General features: G+C 39.0%; 1 protein-coding gene across 1 annotated transcript in view; it reads left to right on the top strand.

The window, feature by feature from the left end:
* The window catches only part of PLXDC2 (plexin domain containing 2), a 1,268,934-nt gene that overhangs the window by 1,158,622 nt on the left and 90,066 nt on the right, over positions 1-20,246 (top strand). Inside the window, exon 12 of the mRNA XM_053713963.1 lies at positions 18,442-18,480. Coding sequence (XP_053569938.1) covers positions 18,442-18,480 — 39 coding nt within the window. The remainder of the gene's footprint in view (positions 1-18,441; positions 18,481-20,246) is intronic.

Raw genomic sequence — 20,246 nt, 5'->3', positions numbered from 1 at the left:
GTTAAATGGGTGATACATCCCTAGCAACTAATAGGTAGCGTAACTCTAGTGTGAAGGCTGTTGATGAATGAATGATAAGTATAACGAAAATCTTTTTCTGTAAATATATAAAAGTTTTTAGTGAGTAAGTATTGGAGATGGTATCCGTCCACCTTAAGAAGCTATGATGTTACAAAAAGAGGTGGAGCTTACCAGTTAAAGATTGACTCACACTGTGATTGACAGCTCTGACGAAGCCCTTATTGCAAATTATCATGGGTGAAACGCGCGTTGACTGGTTTGTTTGAAAGCAACTCACCTAAATGCTGTCTTACAAAAGAACCTATTTACAAGATTCCCAGATTGGAAGGAACACGCACGAGTGTCACGGGAAAAGAAAACAAGTGGCGATACTAGTACAGCGATTTTGCTGTGGGAGTAACTTCTAAATAAGTATACATGACGACACAAGTACCAAGGTCTGGTCTTAGGATACTTGCAGTGGATCAAGCTCTGTTAATGGAGGGAATGAAGGCTTCAGGTAGGATGTACAAGTCCTGTTTTGATTAAAGCGGTGTAACATATGAAGCCAAGTTGCAGAAGGTAACGTTCCCTATCCCTACATATTTTACCAGTACTGCTTGAACTGTATATATTTTAAAGAAGTTTGACACTCACACAGCTGACTACCTTTGGACTGGCTTGCTTTAAATCTTACTTGTCAGCCTATTTGCTTAACTGACAACTTCTGACACTGTGTGTTATTAATCTGGAGGATACATGGACAGAATGCTACACATAACTTATGAACTGGCTCCTATTCTCCTGGACTTACTATTTTTTTTTCTTGTTTTTTTTGGTTGTTGTTGACTTAGGTTTGAGATTTCAGATGTTTGATTGCATATAGGAGGTCTGTGTCTGCATTTTGAATGATTGCTTTAGGTGTTGTATATAATATGATGATTCTTTTCATTACACCTGTTTATGTTTATTTTGTCACAGTTCAGAAGTATAGAACTGTATTAACAGAAATTTAATGTTTATTGACATTTAAAAGAGTGCTGTATTCCCTGCCTTTTTATAGGACCATCTATCAGTTATAGGGCCTATTTTCTCTTTTTCTTATAGTATTGAAGGAATATTTGTTACAAGGGTTTGCACCATATAAGGTTATTATACCTGTAATTAGAAAAACACTTTCTATGAAGAATATTTATTTTTATGAAACAGTATGTTTTCATTACTTAAGACATTCTCAGCTATGGTTTGGCACTTTATGCATTAATATAAAATTCTAAATATATGTATTGTACTTATATTTGCCATGAGTCAGGTTTATGTATATTTCCTTTTGAAGACTATCAGTTTCATATTTGGGAAAAAACATATTTAGGAAAATATTTTTCTTACTTGGTGTATAGTCTTTTTTCAATTGACTGCTTTTTCATTTAATTTCACGGGCAAAATTAGGCTCACAAGGGCGCAAAATGACAAAGTTTATTGCGTCATTCTTGGCGCAAGAATTTTTTTGGCGCAAAGTTACGTCCAATGGCTCAAATTCATCATTTCCGGCGTCTTAGTTGAAGCTGAGTTCCTTGCACAAGGGTGCGTCTACAATGACGCGAGTGTGTCATTTCCAGATGTTGTCAGCGCCAAAAAAATTTCAGTTAGCGTTGTGCGTCATACTTGGCACCAAATAATTTCATTATTTATTACCCCATTCCTATATGGCTCTTGCCTTTTTCTATGTCCGAGGGCTATGCTGTTTGCAGTTTTTTCCCATTCCTGAAACTGCCATATAAGGAAATTGATAATTTTGCTTTATATGTTGTTTTTTCTCTTACATTTGCAAGATGTCTCAATCTGATCCTGTCTCAAAAACCACTGCTGGAACCCTGCTGCCTGATAACAGTTCTTCCAAAGCTAAGTGCATCTGTTGTAAATGTGTGGAGATTATATCTCCAGCAGTGGTATGTAATAGTTGGCATGATAAGCTTTTACATGCAGAGAATGTGTCCATCAGTAATAGTATAATACCTGTTGTTCCTTCAACATCTAATGTACATGATATACCTGTGAATATAAAAGATTTTATTGCTGATGCAATTCAAAAGGCTTTGTCTGCCATCCTGCCTTCTAATAAACGTAAAAGGTCTTTTAAAACTTCTCATAAAGTTGTTGAAATTTTAAATGACCGACTACATACTGAATTATCCTCCTCTGATGAAGATCTATCTGATTCAAAAGATCCTTCCTCAAATATTGACACTGACAAATCTACTTATTTATTTAAAATGGAGTATATTTGTTCCTTGTTAAGAGGTGTTGATTACATTGGATATTGAGGAAACTAGTCCTCTTAATATTAAAAGTAGTAAATGTTTAAATTCTGTTTATAAACCTCCTGTGGTTACTCCAGAGGTTTTTTCAGTTCCTGATGCTATCTCTGATATGATTTCTAAGGAATGGAATAGGCCTGGTACTTCTTTTATTCCTTCTTCAAGGTCTAAAAAATTGTATCCTTTGCCAGCAGTTAGATTGGAGTTTTGGGAAAAGATCCCCAAAGTTGATGGGGCTTTTTCTACTCTTGCTAAACGTACTACTATTCCTATGGAAGATAGTACTTCTTTTAAAGACCCTTTAGATAGGAAACTTGAATCCTATCTAAGGAAAGCTTATTTATATTCTGGTTATCTTCTCAGGCCTGTCATTTCTATGGCTGATGTTGAAGCTGCATCAACTTTCTGGTTGGAAAGTTTAGCACAACAGGAAATGGATCCTGATTTGTCTAGCGTTGTTCACTTGCTTCAACATGCTAATCATTTTATCTGTGATGCCATTTTTGATATCATCAAAATTGATGTTAGATCTATGTCTTTAGCTATTTTAGCTAGAAGAGTTTTGTGGCTCAAATATTGGAATGCTGACATGGTATCTAAGTCTAGATTACTATCTCTTTCTTTCCAAGGTAATAAGTTATTTGGTTCTCAGATGGATTCGATTATTTCAACTGTCACTGGGGGGAAGGGAGTTTTTTTGCCTCAGGATAAAAGACCTAAGGGTAAATCTAAAGCTTCTAACCGTTTTTGTTCCTTTCAACAAAATAAGAAACAGAAACCTAATCCTTCCCCCAAAGAATCTGGTTCCAATTGGAAACCTTCTTCAAGTTGGAGTAAATCCAAACCATTTAAGAAACCAAAGCCAGCCCCCAAGTCTGCATGAAGGTGCGGCCCTTATTCAAGCTCAGCTGGTAGGGGGCAGATTAAGATTCTTCCAAAACATTTGGGCAGATTCTGTCCAAAATTAATGGATTCAGAGTATTGTCTCTCAAGGGTACCAAATAGGATTAAGAGTAAGACCTCCTGTGAGAAGATTTTTCTCTCACGCATCCCAGCAAATACAGTAAAGGCTCAGGCTTTTCTGAAGTGTGTTTCAGATCTGGAGCTTTCAGGGGTAATCATACCAGTTCCGTTTCAGGAACAGGGTCTGGGGTGTTATTCAAATCTATTCATTGTCCCAAAGAAAGAAAATTCATTCAGGCCAGTTCTGGATCTGAAAATTTTGAATCGTTATGTAAGAGTGCCAACTTTCAAAATGCTGACTATAAGGACTATTCTGCCTTTTGTTCAGCAAGGGCATTATATGTCCACAATAGACTTACAGGATGCATATCTTCATATTCCGATTCATCCAGACCACTATCGGTTTCTGAGATTCTCTTTTCTAGACAAGCCTTACCAATTTGTCGCTCTTTCATTTGGCCTAGTGACAGCTCAAAGAATCTTTTCAAAGGTTCTAGGTGCCCTACTCTCTGTAATCAGAGAACAGGGTATTGCAGTGTTTCCTTATTTGGACGATATCTTGGTACTAGCTCAGTCTTTAAATTCTGCAGAATCTCGCACAAATCAACTAGTGTTGTTTCTTCAAAGACATGGTTGGAGGATCAATTTACCAAAAAGTTCTTTGATTCCTCAGACAAGTGTCACCTTTTTAAGTTTCCAGATAGATTCAGTGTCCACGACTCTAACAGACAAGAGACGATTAAAATTGGTTTCAGCTTGTCGAAACCTTTAGTCTCAATCATTCCTTTCAGTAGCTATGTGCATGGAAGTTTTAGGTCTCATGACTGCAGCATCGGACACGATCTCCTTTGCTCATTTTCATATGAGACCCCTCCAGCTTTGTATGCTGAACCAATGGTGCAGGGATTATACAAAAATATCACAATTAATATCCTTAAATCCCAATGTTCGACTCTCTCTGACTTGGTGGTTAGATCACCATCGTATAGTTCAAGGGGCCTCTTTAGTTCATCCAACCTGGACTGTGATCACAACAGATGCAAGTCTTTCAGGTTGGGGAGCTGTCTGGGGATCTCTGACAGCACAAGGGGTTTGGAAATCTCAAGAGTCGAGGTTACCAATCAATATTTTAGAACTCAGTGCTATTTTCAGGGCTCTTCAGGTTTGGCCTCTGTTGAAGAGAGACCCGTTCAGTTGTTTTCAGACAGACAATATCACAACTGTGGCATATGTCAATCATCAGGGTGGGACTCACAGTCCCCAAGCTATGAAAGAAGTATCTCGGATACTTGCTTGGGCGGAATCCAGCTCCTGTCTAATTTCTGTGGTTCATATCCCAGGTATAGTCAATTGGGAAGAGGATTATCTCAGCTGTCAGACTTTACATCCGGGGGAGTGGTTGCTCCATCCAGATGTGTTTTCTCAGATTGTTCAGATGTGGGGTCTTCCAGAAATAGATCTGATGGCTTCCCATCTAAACAAGAAACTACCCAGGTACCTGTCCAGGTCCAGGGATCCTCAGGCGGAAGCAGTGGATGTGTTAGCAGTTACTTGGTGTTACCAACCTTCTTGTATCTTCCCGCCTCTGGTTCTTCTTCCAAGAGTGATTTCCAAAATCATCATGGAACAATCGTTTGTGTTGCTAGTAGCTCCAGTATGGCCTCACAGGTTTAGGTATGCAGATCTTGTTCGGATGTCCAGTTGCCAACCTTGGCCATTAAGGCCAGACCTTCTGTCTCAAGGTCCATTTTTCTATTAGGATCTCAAATCATTAAATTTGAAGGTATGGAAATTGAACGCCTAGTGCTTAGTCATAGAGGTTTCTCTGACTCAATGATTAATACTATGTTACATTCTCGTAAATCTGTTTCTAGAAAGATTTATTATCGAGTTTGGAAGACTTATATTTCATGGTGTTCTTCTCATAAATTCTCCTGGAATTCTTTTAGAATTCCTAGAATTTTACAGTTTCTTCAGGATGGTTTGGATAAGGGTTTGTCTGCAAGTTCCTTGAAGGCACAAATCTCTGCTCTTTCTGTTTTATTTCACAGAAAGATTGCTAAGCTTCCTGATAGTCACTGTTTTGTGCAGGCTTTGGTCCATATCAAGCCTGTCATTAAATCAATCTCTCCTATTTGGATTCTTAATTTGGGATTGAAGGCTTTACAGGCTCCTCCATTTGAGCCTATGCATTCTTTGGACATTAAACTACTTTCTTGGAAAGTGTTGTTCCTTTTGGCAATCTCTTCTGCTAGAAGAGTTCCCGAAATATCTGCTCTTTCTTGTGACTCTTCTTTTCTGATTTTCCATCAGGCTAAGGCAGTTTTGTGGACTTCATTTAAATTTCTACCTAAGGTTGTGAATTCTAACAACATTAATAGAGAAATTGTTGTCCCTTCTTTGTGTCCTAATCCTAAGAATTCTTTGGATAGATCCTTACATTCTTTGGATGTGGTAAGAGCTTTGAAATATTTTGTTGAAGCTACTAAAGATTTCAGGAAGACTTCTAGTCTATTGTGTTATCTTTTCTGGTTCTAGGAAAGGTCAGAAGGCTTCTGCCATTTCCTTGGCATCTTGGTTAAAACTTTTGATTCATCAGGCTTATTTGGAGTCGGGTCAGGCCCTGCCTCAGAGAATTACAGCTCATTCTATTAGACCAGTCTCCACTTTGTGGGCTTTTGAAGAATGAAGCTTCAGTTGATCAGATTTGCAAAGCAGCAACTTGGTCTTCTTTGCATACATTTACTAATTTCTACCATTTTGATGTATTTGCTTCTTCAGAAGCAGTTTTTGGTAGAAAAGTTTTTCAGGCAGCTGTTTCAGTTTGATTCCTCTTTAAGTTTATCTTTTCATTATGAGAATAAAACTTATATTTTGGGTTGTGGATTAATTTTTTTCAGCGGAAAAAGGCTGTTATAATTTTTATCCCTCCCTCTCTAGTGACTCTTCTGTGGAGTTCCACATCTTAAAATGGGTGGGTCTCATGGACTCTTGCCAATATGAAAGAAATTAATTTATCAGGTAAGTTCTTACATAAATTATGTTTTCTTTCATGTAATTGTTAAGAGTCCATGAGACCCACCCATTTTATGATGGTTATGATTTTTTGTATAAAGCACAATTATTTCCAAATTCCTTTGTTGATGCTTTTTACTCCTTTCTTTATCACCCCACTACTTGGCTATTCATTAAACTGAATTGTGGTGTGGTGAGGGGTGTATTTATAGGCATTTTGAGGTTTGGGAAACTTTGCCCCTCCTGGTAGGATTGTATATCCCATACGTCACTAGCTCATGGACTCTTGCCAATATGAAAGAATTGAATTTATCAGGTAAGTTCTTACATAAATTGTTATTTAGGTATTAATTGTAATTTTTATTTAGATTTATTTTAATTATGTTAAAGTTAGTGGGGGTTAGGGTTAGGGTTAGACTTAGGGTTAGGTTTAGGGGTTAATAACTTTAGTTTAGTGGTGGCGATTTTGGGGGCAGCAGATTAGAGGTTAATAAAAGTAATGTAGGTTGCAGCGATGTTAGGGACAGCAGATTAGGGGTTAATAATATTTAACTAATGTTTGCGATGCGGGAGTACAGAGGTTTAGGGGTTAATATGTTTATTATAGTGGCGGCAATGTCGGGAGCGGCAGATTAGGGGTTAATTTTATTTTAGTGTTTGTGATGCAGGAGGGCCTCTGTTTAGGGGTTAATAGGTAGTTTATGGGGTTAGTGTACTTTTTAGCACTTTAGTTATGAGTTTTATGTTACGGCTTTGTAACATAAAACCCATAACTACGGACTTAAACTCAGTTTACGGTATGGATCTTGTAGTTATGGGCTGTATCGCTCACTTTTTGGCCGGACAGGCAAATTCGTAATACCGGCGCTGTGGAAGTCCCATTGAAAAAGGACTTTTTGAAAGCTGCGGTAGTTACGTTGCATTACGACCAAAGAAGTGTGCGGTACAGATATACCTGCAAAACTCGTAATATCAGCGGTAGTAAAAAAAGCAGTGTTGTGAAGCTTTTACACTCATAACGCAAAACTCGGAATCTAGCCGTAAGTTATTTAAGCACAATTAGAATAAGTAGAGTTAGTTATATGTTCTTATGACTAAATAGCATATATGTATAATTTATTTAAAGGGACATTAAACACTTTGAGATGGGAACATAAAATGATACATCGTATATGTAAAAAAACCTCTACAATATACTTTCATTATTTATTTTGTCCCATTTTCCTGTCATTCCATTCTGAAATTGTGAGTTTTTCAGTTCCTGTTAGAAATGGAAGTGCAGAACACTGCTATATTCTACAGAGCCATGCCCAAAGCCCTAATCTAAAAAAAAAAACACCCCAAAAAATGAAAAAAAACCTAATACTAACCCCATAAATTCTATTCATGGTTCCTGAAGTCCAGACATCCATCTTCATCCAGGCGGCGACACCTTCATCCATCTCAGGGATGTCTTCTATCTTTATTCCGGTGGCGCGGAGCGGAGCTATCCAGGGTGATGAAAACATCCTGCGTGGAGTGTCCTCTTCATATGGTCACCGCCGTACAATGAAGTTGAATGCAAGCTGGCCATTTAAAAAATGGCGTACCTTGCATTCCTATTGGCTGATTTGATTCTTCAAATTCAAATCAGCCAATAGGCTGAACGCTTCTGAAATCCTATTGGTTGTTCAAAATAGCCAATAGGATGACAGCTACTGAAATCCTATTGGCTGTTCAAATCAAATGAAAAATCAAATCAGCCAATAGTAATGCAAGGTACGCCATTTTGAAACGGCTACCTTGCATTCAACTTTAGTGTACGGCGGTGACCATATGAAGAGGACGCTCCGCACAGGATGTCTTCTTCGTCCTGGATAGCTCTGCTCCACGCTGCCGGGATGAAGATAGAAGACGTCCCCAAAATGGATGAAGGTGTCACCGCCTGGGTTTAGGGGTTAATAGTTTAATTTAGTGTTTTGCAATGTTGGGAAGTTGTGGTTTAGGGGTTAATAGGTTTAGTTTAGTAGTTACGATAAGGGGGGCTGGAGGTTTAAGGGTTAATGCTTTATTATAGTGTCAGCGATATGGGGGGTCGGCGGTTTAGGGGTTAATAGGTTTATTTAGGTGTCTGCGATGTCGGGGGCGGCAGATTAGGGATTAATGACTTTTATTAGTGTTGACAATGTCGGGGAGCGGTGGAATAGGGGTTAATAATTATATTTAGTGTTGGCGATGTTGGGGAGTGGCGTATTAGGGTTTAATAGGTTTATTTAATAGTCACGATGTGGGTGGGCAGCAGATTAGAGGTTAATAGGTAGTTTATGGGTGTTAGTGTACTTTGTAACATTTCAGTTATGAGTTTTGTGAAACATTTTTGTTTTGCAAAGTCCATAACTAATGCTCTCAGATGCGGTATGAATTACGCTGGAATGTCCAGGAATGCACAACTTGTAATCTAGCCGATTGTTTGAACTAGATATAATCTAATGAGAAAATGGAAAAAATATATTTTTTCCTTAATTTGGATGCTGTTTTTTTAGATATAGCACTACTGTTATTTAATTATTAAATATTTTACGGCCAGATTACGAGTTTTGCGTTATGAGTGGCTCGGTAATAACTTGCAAGTTATTTCAACCGCTCACCTTTAATAGCGCTGCTATTACAGGTTTTCCAAAAACCTGCGTTTGCGGGCAATATAGCAGCATTGAGCTCCATACCGCACACAAATACCAGCGCAGCTTTAAACTGGTTTTACATGCTCGTGCACGATTTCCCCATATGCATCAATGGGGAGAACCGGCTAAAAAAAAGCCTAACACCTGCAATAAAGGAGTGTAAAGCTCCGTAACGCAGCATCATTGATTCCTATGGGGAAAGAAAATTTATGTTTACACCTAACACCCTAACATAAACCCTGAGTCTAAACACCCCTGACATCGCCAACACCTACATTACACATATTAACCCCTAATCTGCCGCCCCGACATCACCGACACCTATATTACGCTTATTAACACCTAATCTGCTGCCCCCAATGTCGCCCCACCTACATAAATGTATTAACCCCTAATCTGCCGCCCCCAACGTCGTCGTTGCCACCACTATACTAAAGTTATTAACCCCTAAACCTCTGGCCTCCCACATCACTGACACTAAATAAATAATTCCTATTTAAAACTAAATACTTACCTATAAAATAAACCCTAAACTAGCTACAATATAACTAATAGTTACATTGTAGATATCTTCGGTTTTATTTTTATTTCACAGCTAAGTTTGTATTTATTTTAACTAGGTAGACAAGTTAGTAAATAGTTATTAACTATTTACTAACTACCTAGTTAAAATAAATACAAACTTAGCTGTAAAATAAAACCTAACCTGCATCACAATAACACCTAACATTACACTAAAATTAAATAAATTACATTAATTAGATACAATTAACTAAATTACAAAAATAAACACTAAATTACACAAAATAAAAAATAAATTATCAAATATTTAAACTAATTACACCTAATCTAATAGCCCTATCAAAATAAAAAAGCCCCCCAAAATAAAAAAACCTAGCCTAAACTAAACTGCCAATAGCCCTTAAAAGGGCCTTTTGCGGGGCATTGCCCCAAAGAATTCAGCTCTTTTACCTGTAAAAAAAAATACAAACAACGCCGCAACAGTAAAACCCACCACCCACACAACCAAACGCCCCAAATAAAATCCTATCTAAATAAACCTAAGCTCCCCATTGCCCTGAAAAGGGCATTTGGATGGGCATTGCCCTTAAAAGGGCAGTTAGCTCTTTTTCGTTGCCCAAAGTCCCTAATCTAAAAATAAAACCCACCCAATAAACCCTTAAAAAAACCTAACACTAACCCCCAAAGATCCACTTACAGTTTTTGAAGACCGGACATCCATCCTCATCCAGCTGGGAGAAGTATTCATCCAATCGGAAAGAAGTCCTCAATGAAGCCGGGAGAAGTCTTCATCCAAGTGGCAAGAAGTCATCCTCCAGGCGGGCAGAAGTCTTCCTCCAGACAGCATATTCTATCTTCATCCTTCCGACGCAGAGCGGCTCCATCTTCAAGACATCCGGTGCGGAGCATCCTCTTCTTTCGATTCCTCTTGAAGAATGAAGTTTCCTTTAAATGACGTCATCCAAGATGGCATCCCTTGATTTCCGATTGGCTGAATTCTATCAGCCAATCGGAATTAAAGGATAAAAAATCCTATTGGCTGATGCAATCAGCCAATAGGATTGAGCTTGCATTCTATTGGCTGTTCCAATCAGCCAATAGAATGCAAGCTCAACCCTATTGGTTGATTGGATCAGCCAATAGGATTGAAGCTCAATCCTATTGGCTGATTGCATCAGCCAATATGATTTTTTACCCTTTAATTCCAGTTGGCTGATATAATCCTAATTCAAGGGACACCATCTTGGATGACGTCATTTAAAGGAAACTTCATTCTTCAAGAGGAATCGAAAGAAGAGGATGCTCCGTGCCGGATGTCTTGAAGATGGAGCCGTCCCCGTCGGAAGGGTGAAGACAGAAGATGCCGTCTGGATGAAGACGTCTGCCCGCCTAGAGGACGACTTCTTGCCGCTTGGATGAAGACTTCTCCCGGCTTCATTGAGGACTTCTTGCCACTTGGATGAAGACTTCTCCTGGCTGGATGAGGATGGATGTCCGGTCTTCAAAAACTGTAAGTGGATCTTCGGGGGTTAGTGTTGGGTTTATTGGGTGGGTTTTATTTTTAGATTAGGGACTTTGGGCAACGAAAAAGAGCTAAATGCCCTTTTAAGGGTAACGCCCATCCAAATGCCCTTTTCAGGGCAATGGGGAGCTTAGGTTTTTTTAGATAGGATTTTATTTGGGGGGTTTGGTTGTGTGGGTGGTGGGTTTAACTGTTGGGGATTGTTTGTATTTTTTTTACAGGTGTTAGTGTACTTTGTAACACTTTAGTTATGAGTTTTATGGTACAGCTTTGTAGCGTAAAACCCATAACTACTGACTTTAGATGACGATACGAATCTTGTCGGTATAGGCTGTACCTCACTTTTTGGCCTCCAAGGCAAAACTCGTAATACCAGCAATATGGAAGTCTCATTAAAAAATTACTTTTTGAATGTTGCGGTAGTTACGTTGCGTTATGGCCAAAAAAGGTGTGCGGTACAGCTATACCTACAAGACTCGTAATAGCAGCGGTAGTGAAAAAGCATCGTTATGAGCCATAACGCAAAACTCGTAATCTAGCCGGAAGTTATTTAAGTACAATTAGAATAAATAGAGTTAGTCATATGTGCTTATGACTAAGTAGCATATATGTATATATATATATATATAAGTTTGAATTGTATTTCTCCAACATTGGTGTGTTCGGTCCACGGCGTCATCCTTACTTGTGGGAATATCTCTTCCCCAACAGGAAATGGCAAAGAGTCCCAGCAAAGCTGGCCATATAGTCCCTCCTAGGCTCCGCCCACCCCAGTCATTCTCTTTGCCGTTGCACAGGCAACATCTCCACGGAGATGGTTAAGAGTATGTGGTGTTTTTTTATTCTACTATCAAGAGTTTGTTATTTTAAAATAGTGCTGGTATGTACTATTTACTCTGAAACAGAAAAGGATGAAGATTTCTGTTTGTGAGAGGAAGATGATTTTAGCAGACAGTAACTAAAATCGATTGCTGTTTCCACATAGGACTGTTGAGATGAAGTAACTTCAGTTGGGGGAAACAGTTAGCAGACTTTTCTGCTTAAGGTATGACTAGCCATATTTCTAACAAGACTGTGTAATGCTGGAAGGCTGTCATTTCCCCTCATGGGGACCGGTAAGCCATTTTCTTAGTTTCAAACAGAATAAAAGGCTTAATATGGGCTATAAAACTGGTAGACACTTTTATGGGCTAAATCGATTGCTTTATTTGGACATTGTATACATGTTTATGCTGATAATTCACACTTATAAACTTGGGGAACGTTTTTTAACGGCAGGCACTGTGTTAGACACCTTTTCCAGTCAGGGAGGGCCTTCCCAGTTGTAGGCTGAGCCTCATTTTCGCGCCATTACTGCGCAGTTGTTTTTGAGAGCAAGACATGCAGATGCATGTGTGAGGACCAGAAAGTAGTTGGAAAAGTTTCTAGAAGGCGTCATTTGGTATCGTATTCCCCTCTGGGCTTGGTAAAGTCACAGCAAAGGCTGTAGCTGGGACTGTATAGGGGTTAAATTTGTAAACGGCTCCTGTTCCATTATTTTAAGGGTTAAAGCTCTGAAAATTGGTATGCAATACATTTAAGGCTTTAAGACACTGTGGTAAAATTTTGGTAAATTTTGAACAATTCCTACATACTTTTTCACATATTCAGTAATAAAGTGTGCTCTGTTTAAAATTTAAAGAGACAGTAACGGTTTTGTTTTAAAACGTTTTTTGTGATTTATTGACAAGTTTAAGCCTGTTTAACATGTCTGTGCCTTCGGATAAGCTATGTTCTATATGTATGAAAGCCAATGTGTCTCCCCACTCAAAATTGTGTGATAATTGTGCCATAGCGTCCAAACAAAGTAAGGACAGTACTGCCACAGATAATGAAGTTGCCCAAGATGATTCATCAGATGAAGGGAGTAGACATGGTTCTACATCATCTCCTTCTGTGTCTACACCAGTTTTGCCCACGCAGGAGGCCCCTAGTACATCTAGCGCGCCAATGCTTATTACCATGCAACAATTGACGGCTGTAATGGATAACTCCATAGCAAATATTTTATCCAAAATGCCTGCATATCAGAGAAAGCGCGATTGCTCTGTTTTAAACACTGAAGAGCAGGAGGGCGCTGATAATAATTGTTCTGTCATACCCTCACACCAATCTGAAGGGGCCATGAGGGAGGTTTTGTCAGATGGGGAAATTTCAGATTCAGGAAAAATTTCCCAACAGGCTGAACCTGATGTTGTGACATTTAAATTTAAATTAGAACATCTCCGCACACTGCTTAAGGAGGTGCTATCTACTCTGGATGATTGTGACAACCTGGTCATTCCAGAAAAATTATGCAAGATGGACAAGTTCCTAGAGGTTCCGGTGCACCCAGACGCTTTTCCTATACCCAAGCGGGTGGTGGACATAGTGAATAAGGAATGGGAGAAGCCCGGCATACCTTTTGTTCCCCCTCCTATATTTAAGAAATTATTTCCTATGGTCGACCCCAGAAAGGACTTATGGCAGTCAGTCCCTAAGGTCGAGGGGGCAGTTTCTACTCTAAACAAGCGCACTACTATTCCTATCGAGGATAATTGTGCTTTCAAAGATCCTATGGATAAAAAATTGGAGGGTTTGCTTAAAAAGATTTTTATACAGCAAGGTTACCTTCTTCAACCCATTTCATGCATTGTTCCTGTCACTACAGCAGCGTGGTTCTGGTTCGAGGAACTAGAAAAGTCGCTCAGTAGAGAGACTCCATATGAGGAGGTTATGGACAGAGTTCACGCACTTAAGTTGGCTAACTCTTTTATTTTAGATGCCGCTTTGCAAATAGCTAGATTAGCGGCGAAAAATTCAGGGTTTGCAATTGTGGCGCGCAGAGCGCTTTGGCTAAAGTCTTGCTCAGCGGATGTATCATCCAAGACAAAATTGCTTAATATCCCCTTCAAGGGTAAAACTCTCTTTGGGCCAGAATTGAAAGAGATTATCTCAGACATCACTGGGGGAAAGGGCCACGCCCTCCCACAAGATAGGCCTTTCAAAGCCAAGAATAAGTCTAATTTTCGTTCCTTTCGTAATTTCAGGAACGGACCGGGCTCTAATTCTGCATCCTCTAAGCATGAGGGTAATACCTCACAGACCAAAACAGCCTGGAAACTGATGCAAGGCTGGAACAAGGGTAAGCAGGCCATGAAGCCTGCCGCTGCTAACAACAGCATGAAGGAGTAGCCCCCGATCCGGGACCGGATCTAGTGGGGGCAGACTCTCTCTCTTTGCTCAGGCTTGGGCAAGAGATGTTCAGGATCCCTGGACGTTAGAAATAGTTTCTCAGGGTTATCTTCTGGAATTCAAGGAACTACCCCCAAGGGGAAGGTTCCACATGTCTCACTTATCCTCAAACCAAATAAAGAGACATGCATTCTTACATTGTGTAGAAGACCTGTTAAAAATGGGAGTGATACACCCAGTTCCAACGGCGGAACAGGGAATGGGATTTTACTCAAATCTGTTTGTAGTTCCCAAAAAAGAGGGAACTTTCAGACCAATCCTGGATTTAAAGATCCTAAACAAATTTCTCAGAGTACCATCGTTCAAGATGGAAACCATTCGAACGATTCTACCCACAATTCAGGAAGGTCAATTTATGACTACCGTGGATCTAAAGGATGCGTATCTACATATCCCTATCCACAAAGAACATCATCAGTTCCTAAGGTTCGCCTTTCTGGACAAACATTACCAGTTTGTGGCCCTCCCATTCGGGTTAGCCACTGCTCCAAGGATTTTCACAAAGGTACTCGGATCCCTTCTAGCGGTTCTAAGACCAAGGGGCATTGCAGTAGTACCGTACTTGGACGACATTCTAGTACAAGCGTCGTCTCTTTCAAAGGCAAAGGCTCACTCAGACATTCCATCCGGGGGAGTGGGAACTCCACCCGGAGATCTTTGCCCAGTTGACGCAACTATGGGGCATTCCAGATATGGATCTGATGGCGTCTCGTCAGAACTTCAAGGTTCCTTGCTACGGGTCCAGATCCAGGGATCCCAAGGCGACTCTAGTGGATGCACTAGTAGCGCCTTGGACCTTCAACCTAGCTTATGTGTTTCCACCGTTTCCTCTCATTCCCAGGCTGGTAGCCAGGATCAAACAGGAGAGGGCCTCGGTGATCTTGATAGCTCCTGCGTGGCCACGCAGGACTTGGTATGCAGACCTGGTGAATATGTCATCGGTTCCACCATGGAAGCTACCTTTGAGACAGGACCTTCTTGTTCAGGGTCCATTCGAACATCCAAATCTGGTCTCCCTCCAGCTGACGGCTTGGAGATTGAACGCTTGATTCTATCAAAGCGTGGGTTTTCAGATTCCGTGATAGATACTCTGGTTCAAGCCAGAAAACCGGTAACTAGAAAGATTTACCATAAAATATGGAAAAGATATATCTGCTGGTGTGAATCCAAGGGATTCTCATGGAATAAGATAAAGATTCCTAGGATTCTTTCCTTTCTACAAGAAGGTTTGGATAAAGGATTATCTGCGAGTTCTCTAAAGGGAAAGATTTCTGCTTTTTCTGTCCTACTACACAAACGACTGGCAGTTGTGCCAGATGTTCAAGCATTTGTTCAGGCTTTGGTTAGGATCAAGCCTGTTTACAGACCTTTGACTCCTCCCTGGAGTTTAAATCTAGTTATTTCAGTTCTTCAAGGGGTTCCGTTTGAACCTTTACATTCCATAGATATTAAGCTGTTATCTTGGAAAGTTTTGTTTTTGGTTGCTATTTCTTCTGCTAGAAGAGTTTCTGAGTTATCTGCTCTACAGTGTACTCCACCCTATCTGGTGTTCCATTCAGATAAGGTTGTTCTGCGTACTAAGCCTGGTTTTCTACCAAAGGTTGTTTCCAACAAAAATATTAATCAGGAGATAGTTGTACCTTCTTTGTGTCCGAATCCAGTTTCAAAGAAGGAACGTTTGCTACACAATTTAGATGTAGTCCATGCTCTAAAATTCTACTTAGCAGCTACAAAAGAGTTCAGACAAACTTCTTCTCTGTTTGTCGTCTATTCTGGTAAAAGGAGAGGTCAAAAAGCAACTTCTACCTCTCTTTCCTTTTGGCTTAAAAGCATCATCCGATTGGCTTATGAGACTGCCGGACGGCAGCCTCCTGAAAGAATCACAGCTCACTCCACTAGGGCTGTAGCTTTCACATGGGCCTTCAAGAACGAGGCTTCTGTTGATCAGATATGTAAGGCAGCGACTTGGTCTTCACTGCACACTTTTGCCAAATTTTACAAATTTGATACTTTTGCTTCTTCGGAGGCTATTTTTGGGAGAAAGGTTTTGCAAGCCGTGGTGCCTTCCGTTTAGGTGACCTGATTTGCTCCCTCCCTTCATCCGTGTCCTAAAGCTTTGGTATTGGTTCCCACAAGTAAGGATGACGCCGTGGACCGGACACACCAATGTTGGAGAAAACAGAATTTATGCTTACCTGATAAATTACTTTCTCCAACGGTGTGTCCGGTCCACGGCCCGCCCTGGTTTTCTAATCGGGTCCGATGAATTATTTTCTCTAACTACAGTCACCACGACACCCTATGGTTTCTCCTATTTTTTTCCTCCTGTCCGTCAGTCGAATGACTGGGGTGGGCGGAGCCTAGGAGGGACTATATGGCCAGCTTTGCTGGGACTCTTTGCCATTTCCTGTTGGGGAAGAGATATTCCCACAAGTAAGGATGACGCCGTGGACCGGACACACCACTGGAGAAAGTAATATATCAGGTAAGCATAAATTCTGTTATTATAGCAGTTGCAACAATGCATTTGCCACTGCCATGTAATTCACTATCACTACCTATTGCTACTCTAAAACAACTATCACTAAAAGGGTCGATTTATCGACCCACTATGGCTGCAGATTCTCACAAGAGAACCTGCACGCCATATTTAACAAGCAGCGATCATCAGACCGCTGCTTCTCTAATTTTTCGCCACCTCTAGTCCGACCGGGGAGATTGACAGCTCAAGCGCGCATGTGATTGGCTGTGCGCGGGCAGGATTGCACGTGAGCGCAAAATAGCGCTTGTTCGCAATGCTGAATTCCGCCAGGGAAATTTATTCCGCCAGAGGTGAGCTGTGGGGGACAGGGGCACATATGTGCGCCCCCTGTCTGCCTCAGCTTGATAAATCGCCCCCAAAGTGTCTGGCACTAATATTTGATGAGAACCGGGTGTGAAAGCCAGTGATGGCTCGTTGGAGGGACATTGAAACACAGCTGTCATTTCAAGAATTAACCAGCTTAGAATGTATACAAAACATTTATAAATGCTGTAAAAACCTCCAAACAAAGTGTCTAAAATAATCATGTTTTTAATAAATACAGTATTCGGGAGTGGCAGAATCCACAAGAGGAGTGTATCAGTTAATTTTATGACGCATGAGTATGATGGACATATGATGACAGGGTAATTCAAGATGAATGTCATTAGGAGGGTCTTCTTTCAATGGTATAAGGTGAAAAATTACAGATTAAATATATATCTAGTAACATATTTTTCATCACATTACCATCAAAAAGATCCAGAATAAAATATGTTCTAGTAATATAAAAATTACATAAATAAATGCATTTATCATTATTATCATTATAACAGAACCTGGTCCTTAAAGGGACATGAAACCCATGATTCAGATAGAGAATACCATTTTAAACAACAACTTTCTAATTTACTTCTATTATTTAATTTGTTTCATTCTCTTGGTATCATTTGTTGAATGAGCAGCAATGCACTACTGGTTTCTAACTGAACACATGGGTGAGCCAATGACAATCAGTATATATATATATATATATATATATATATGCAGCCACCAATCAGCAACTAGAACCTAAGTTATTTGCTGCTCCTGAGCTTGCCAAGATAAACCTTTCAGCAAAGGATAACAAGAAAAGGAAGCAAATTAAATAATAGAAGTAAATAGGAAAGTTGTTTAAAATTGTATTCTCTATCTAAATCATAAAATAATTTTTTGGGGTTTCATGTTCCTTTAAGTCAGAATGCCTTCAAGGCTTTACATAGTATTCAGAATGTGATTAACCTTTATAAACTAAGTACTATAATATAAATATAAGAAATAAACAAAACATGTAATATATTTAAGGTGTGATATATTGATTTTATATTTCCTTGGAAGCAATGAATTATCTGGCCGTTGAGTTTTAGATTTTAACTTTGTGGAGGTAAATTAGCGTTTTATTCATTGTCTATGAAATGGAATTTGTGTTTGTAGCTGTAAAATTGAAATATAAATTTAGTATTTCATTTTGTGGGATCTTAATGTATCCTTTAATGCAATTTAAATAAACTAAATTGTATTATCAGACATACAAGTACAGTTTTACACCCATTTTAATTTTTGCCTTTCTTTGCACTAATGTGACTTAGATGTTTTCATTTTTTTCAGATGACACAAAGATAGCTCTTCATCTAAAGGACACTGGAGGTAATGTTTTCCATCATTGTTATTTCCAAAGTGCTGCAGTTTGTATTCAAATTAAATGTTTGTTTTTCATAAACTTCAAATTAAATAGTTGGATTTTTTTTTGACAAATAACACAAAGAGCAAGAAAGGACACTATTAGAGTTTACATGGTTTTAAAGTACAATTTGTGATGGTCATACTGTAGAATTATAAATACCATAGGGATTTGGAGATTTAAGATCAACTAAATCTTATATGGTGTTTCATAAAATTGAAGCCATACCAGATAAACTGGAAGATAGCAAAAAGTGTTTTGGCACCTTATCAGGTCTTACATAAGACTCCAAGAGTGAAATCATTTTATAGATTCCTGTGAAAGCTGAAAAGGGAAAATTTAAACCAGATGCGGCCAATATTTGACCTAGCCATGGGAGCATATGAATTATACTGTTGAATAAAATATGTGTAAGTGTGTAAATATAATTATATATATCATTAAATGTTTCTTTTCCATATTATAATATCAAATCAGTTATATCAACTTCTTTAAGGTTAACATTTCTATCGAAGTGTAAAAAAAAAGAACTTATTTTTCTTATTGTTATATTGTTAGATACAATTGAGGGTCAGTATAACTAAAATATAATAGTATTTTAACCTAACTCAGTTTATTATGCTACAATGTGAAACGTTTTTAATATTAATTTTAGAAATAACTAGTCTTTAAATGTATTCTTGGCACTTTATACTAGATCTAATAGAAATATAAATGTGTTGGGAAATGGCTATTTACCGCAGCTGGGTTCACCCCAGTGTATATGGGCTGACAGTATGCATTTAATGTACAAACCACCATTTTATTACAGCAGGATTTCTATTATATTTTAGGACCGGATCAGTTGCTTAGGGGTGGATCTTCTAAGCAGACAAAAAAAGCTTTAAAATGTAACAAACGAACAACAGTGGGCTGTGTGAAGGACACTATCTATGTATATATCTATTCTATCTATCGCCTTTATCATTGTACATAAATTGTGACATACAAATGTTTTGGAAATGCATTTTTTTTATAATACAACTCTTAAATTACAAATGCTTTTTTTTTATAATTACACTTTTGTTTTTTGGAAATACAATACAATTTTTTTCTTTTGGAAGTACAATTATGTTTTTGGAAGTACATATCCAGTATGTGTCAAAACACTGTCAAAAATAAATTCTAGTCCCCATTTTATCAAAATGTATATTCCTTAGTACATTAATGTTATAAAACAAGGCAGAATACGCACTTTAGGCATGTTAAAGAATGTTGTATGGTGAAACATAAAAAACAGAATCTGAAAGAAAACTACATGCTACAGTGAGTGACCACACATCTAGGCATTTCATATGCTTAAACTAAATAAATAAAACACAGACACTTGAACTTGGGTGAAAAAGGCCGCAGCCCGCATTTATTATAAAATTAAATGAAGATAAAGACTTTATTAAACACAAACTTCATTTAAAAGTGCTTGCCCTAAAACACAAGGACGTGCCTTCCACTGGCTCTCAGCCAGGCACGCCCCCACCATAACCTCTCCCCATATCTGAGGAGGTACCCACAATAATTATTTAAATTTTTAGGCTAGCACCCCGCACCAGCTGCGACAGCCACTTACCAAACAAAAGGGGAGGGAGGGAGGGAGGGACGCTTCTTTCCAGATCCGCTTCTTCCGACGCTGAAGAGAAAGTGAGCAACGGCTCAGTAACCACGCCCTACGCCTAGAGTGAGGTCACTGGCCCCT

The sequence above is a fragment of the Bombina bombina genome, chromosome 5, assembly GCF_027579735.1.
Source record: "Bombina bombina isolate aBomBom1 chromosome 5, aBomBom1.pri, whole genome shotgun sequence".
NCBI lineage: Eukaryota > Metazoa > Chordata > Amphibia > Anura > Bombinatoridae > Bombina > Bombina bombina.
This window is presented reverse-complemented; position numbering and strand designations above follow the sequence as displayed.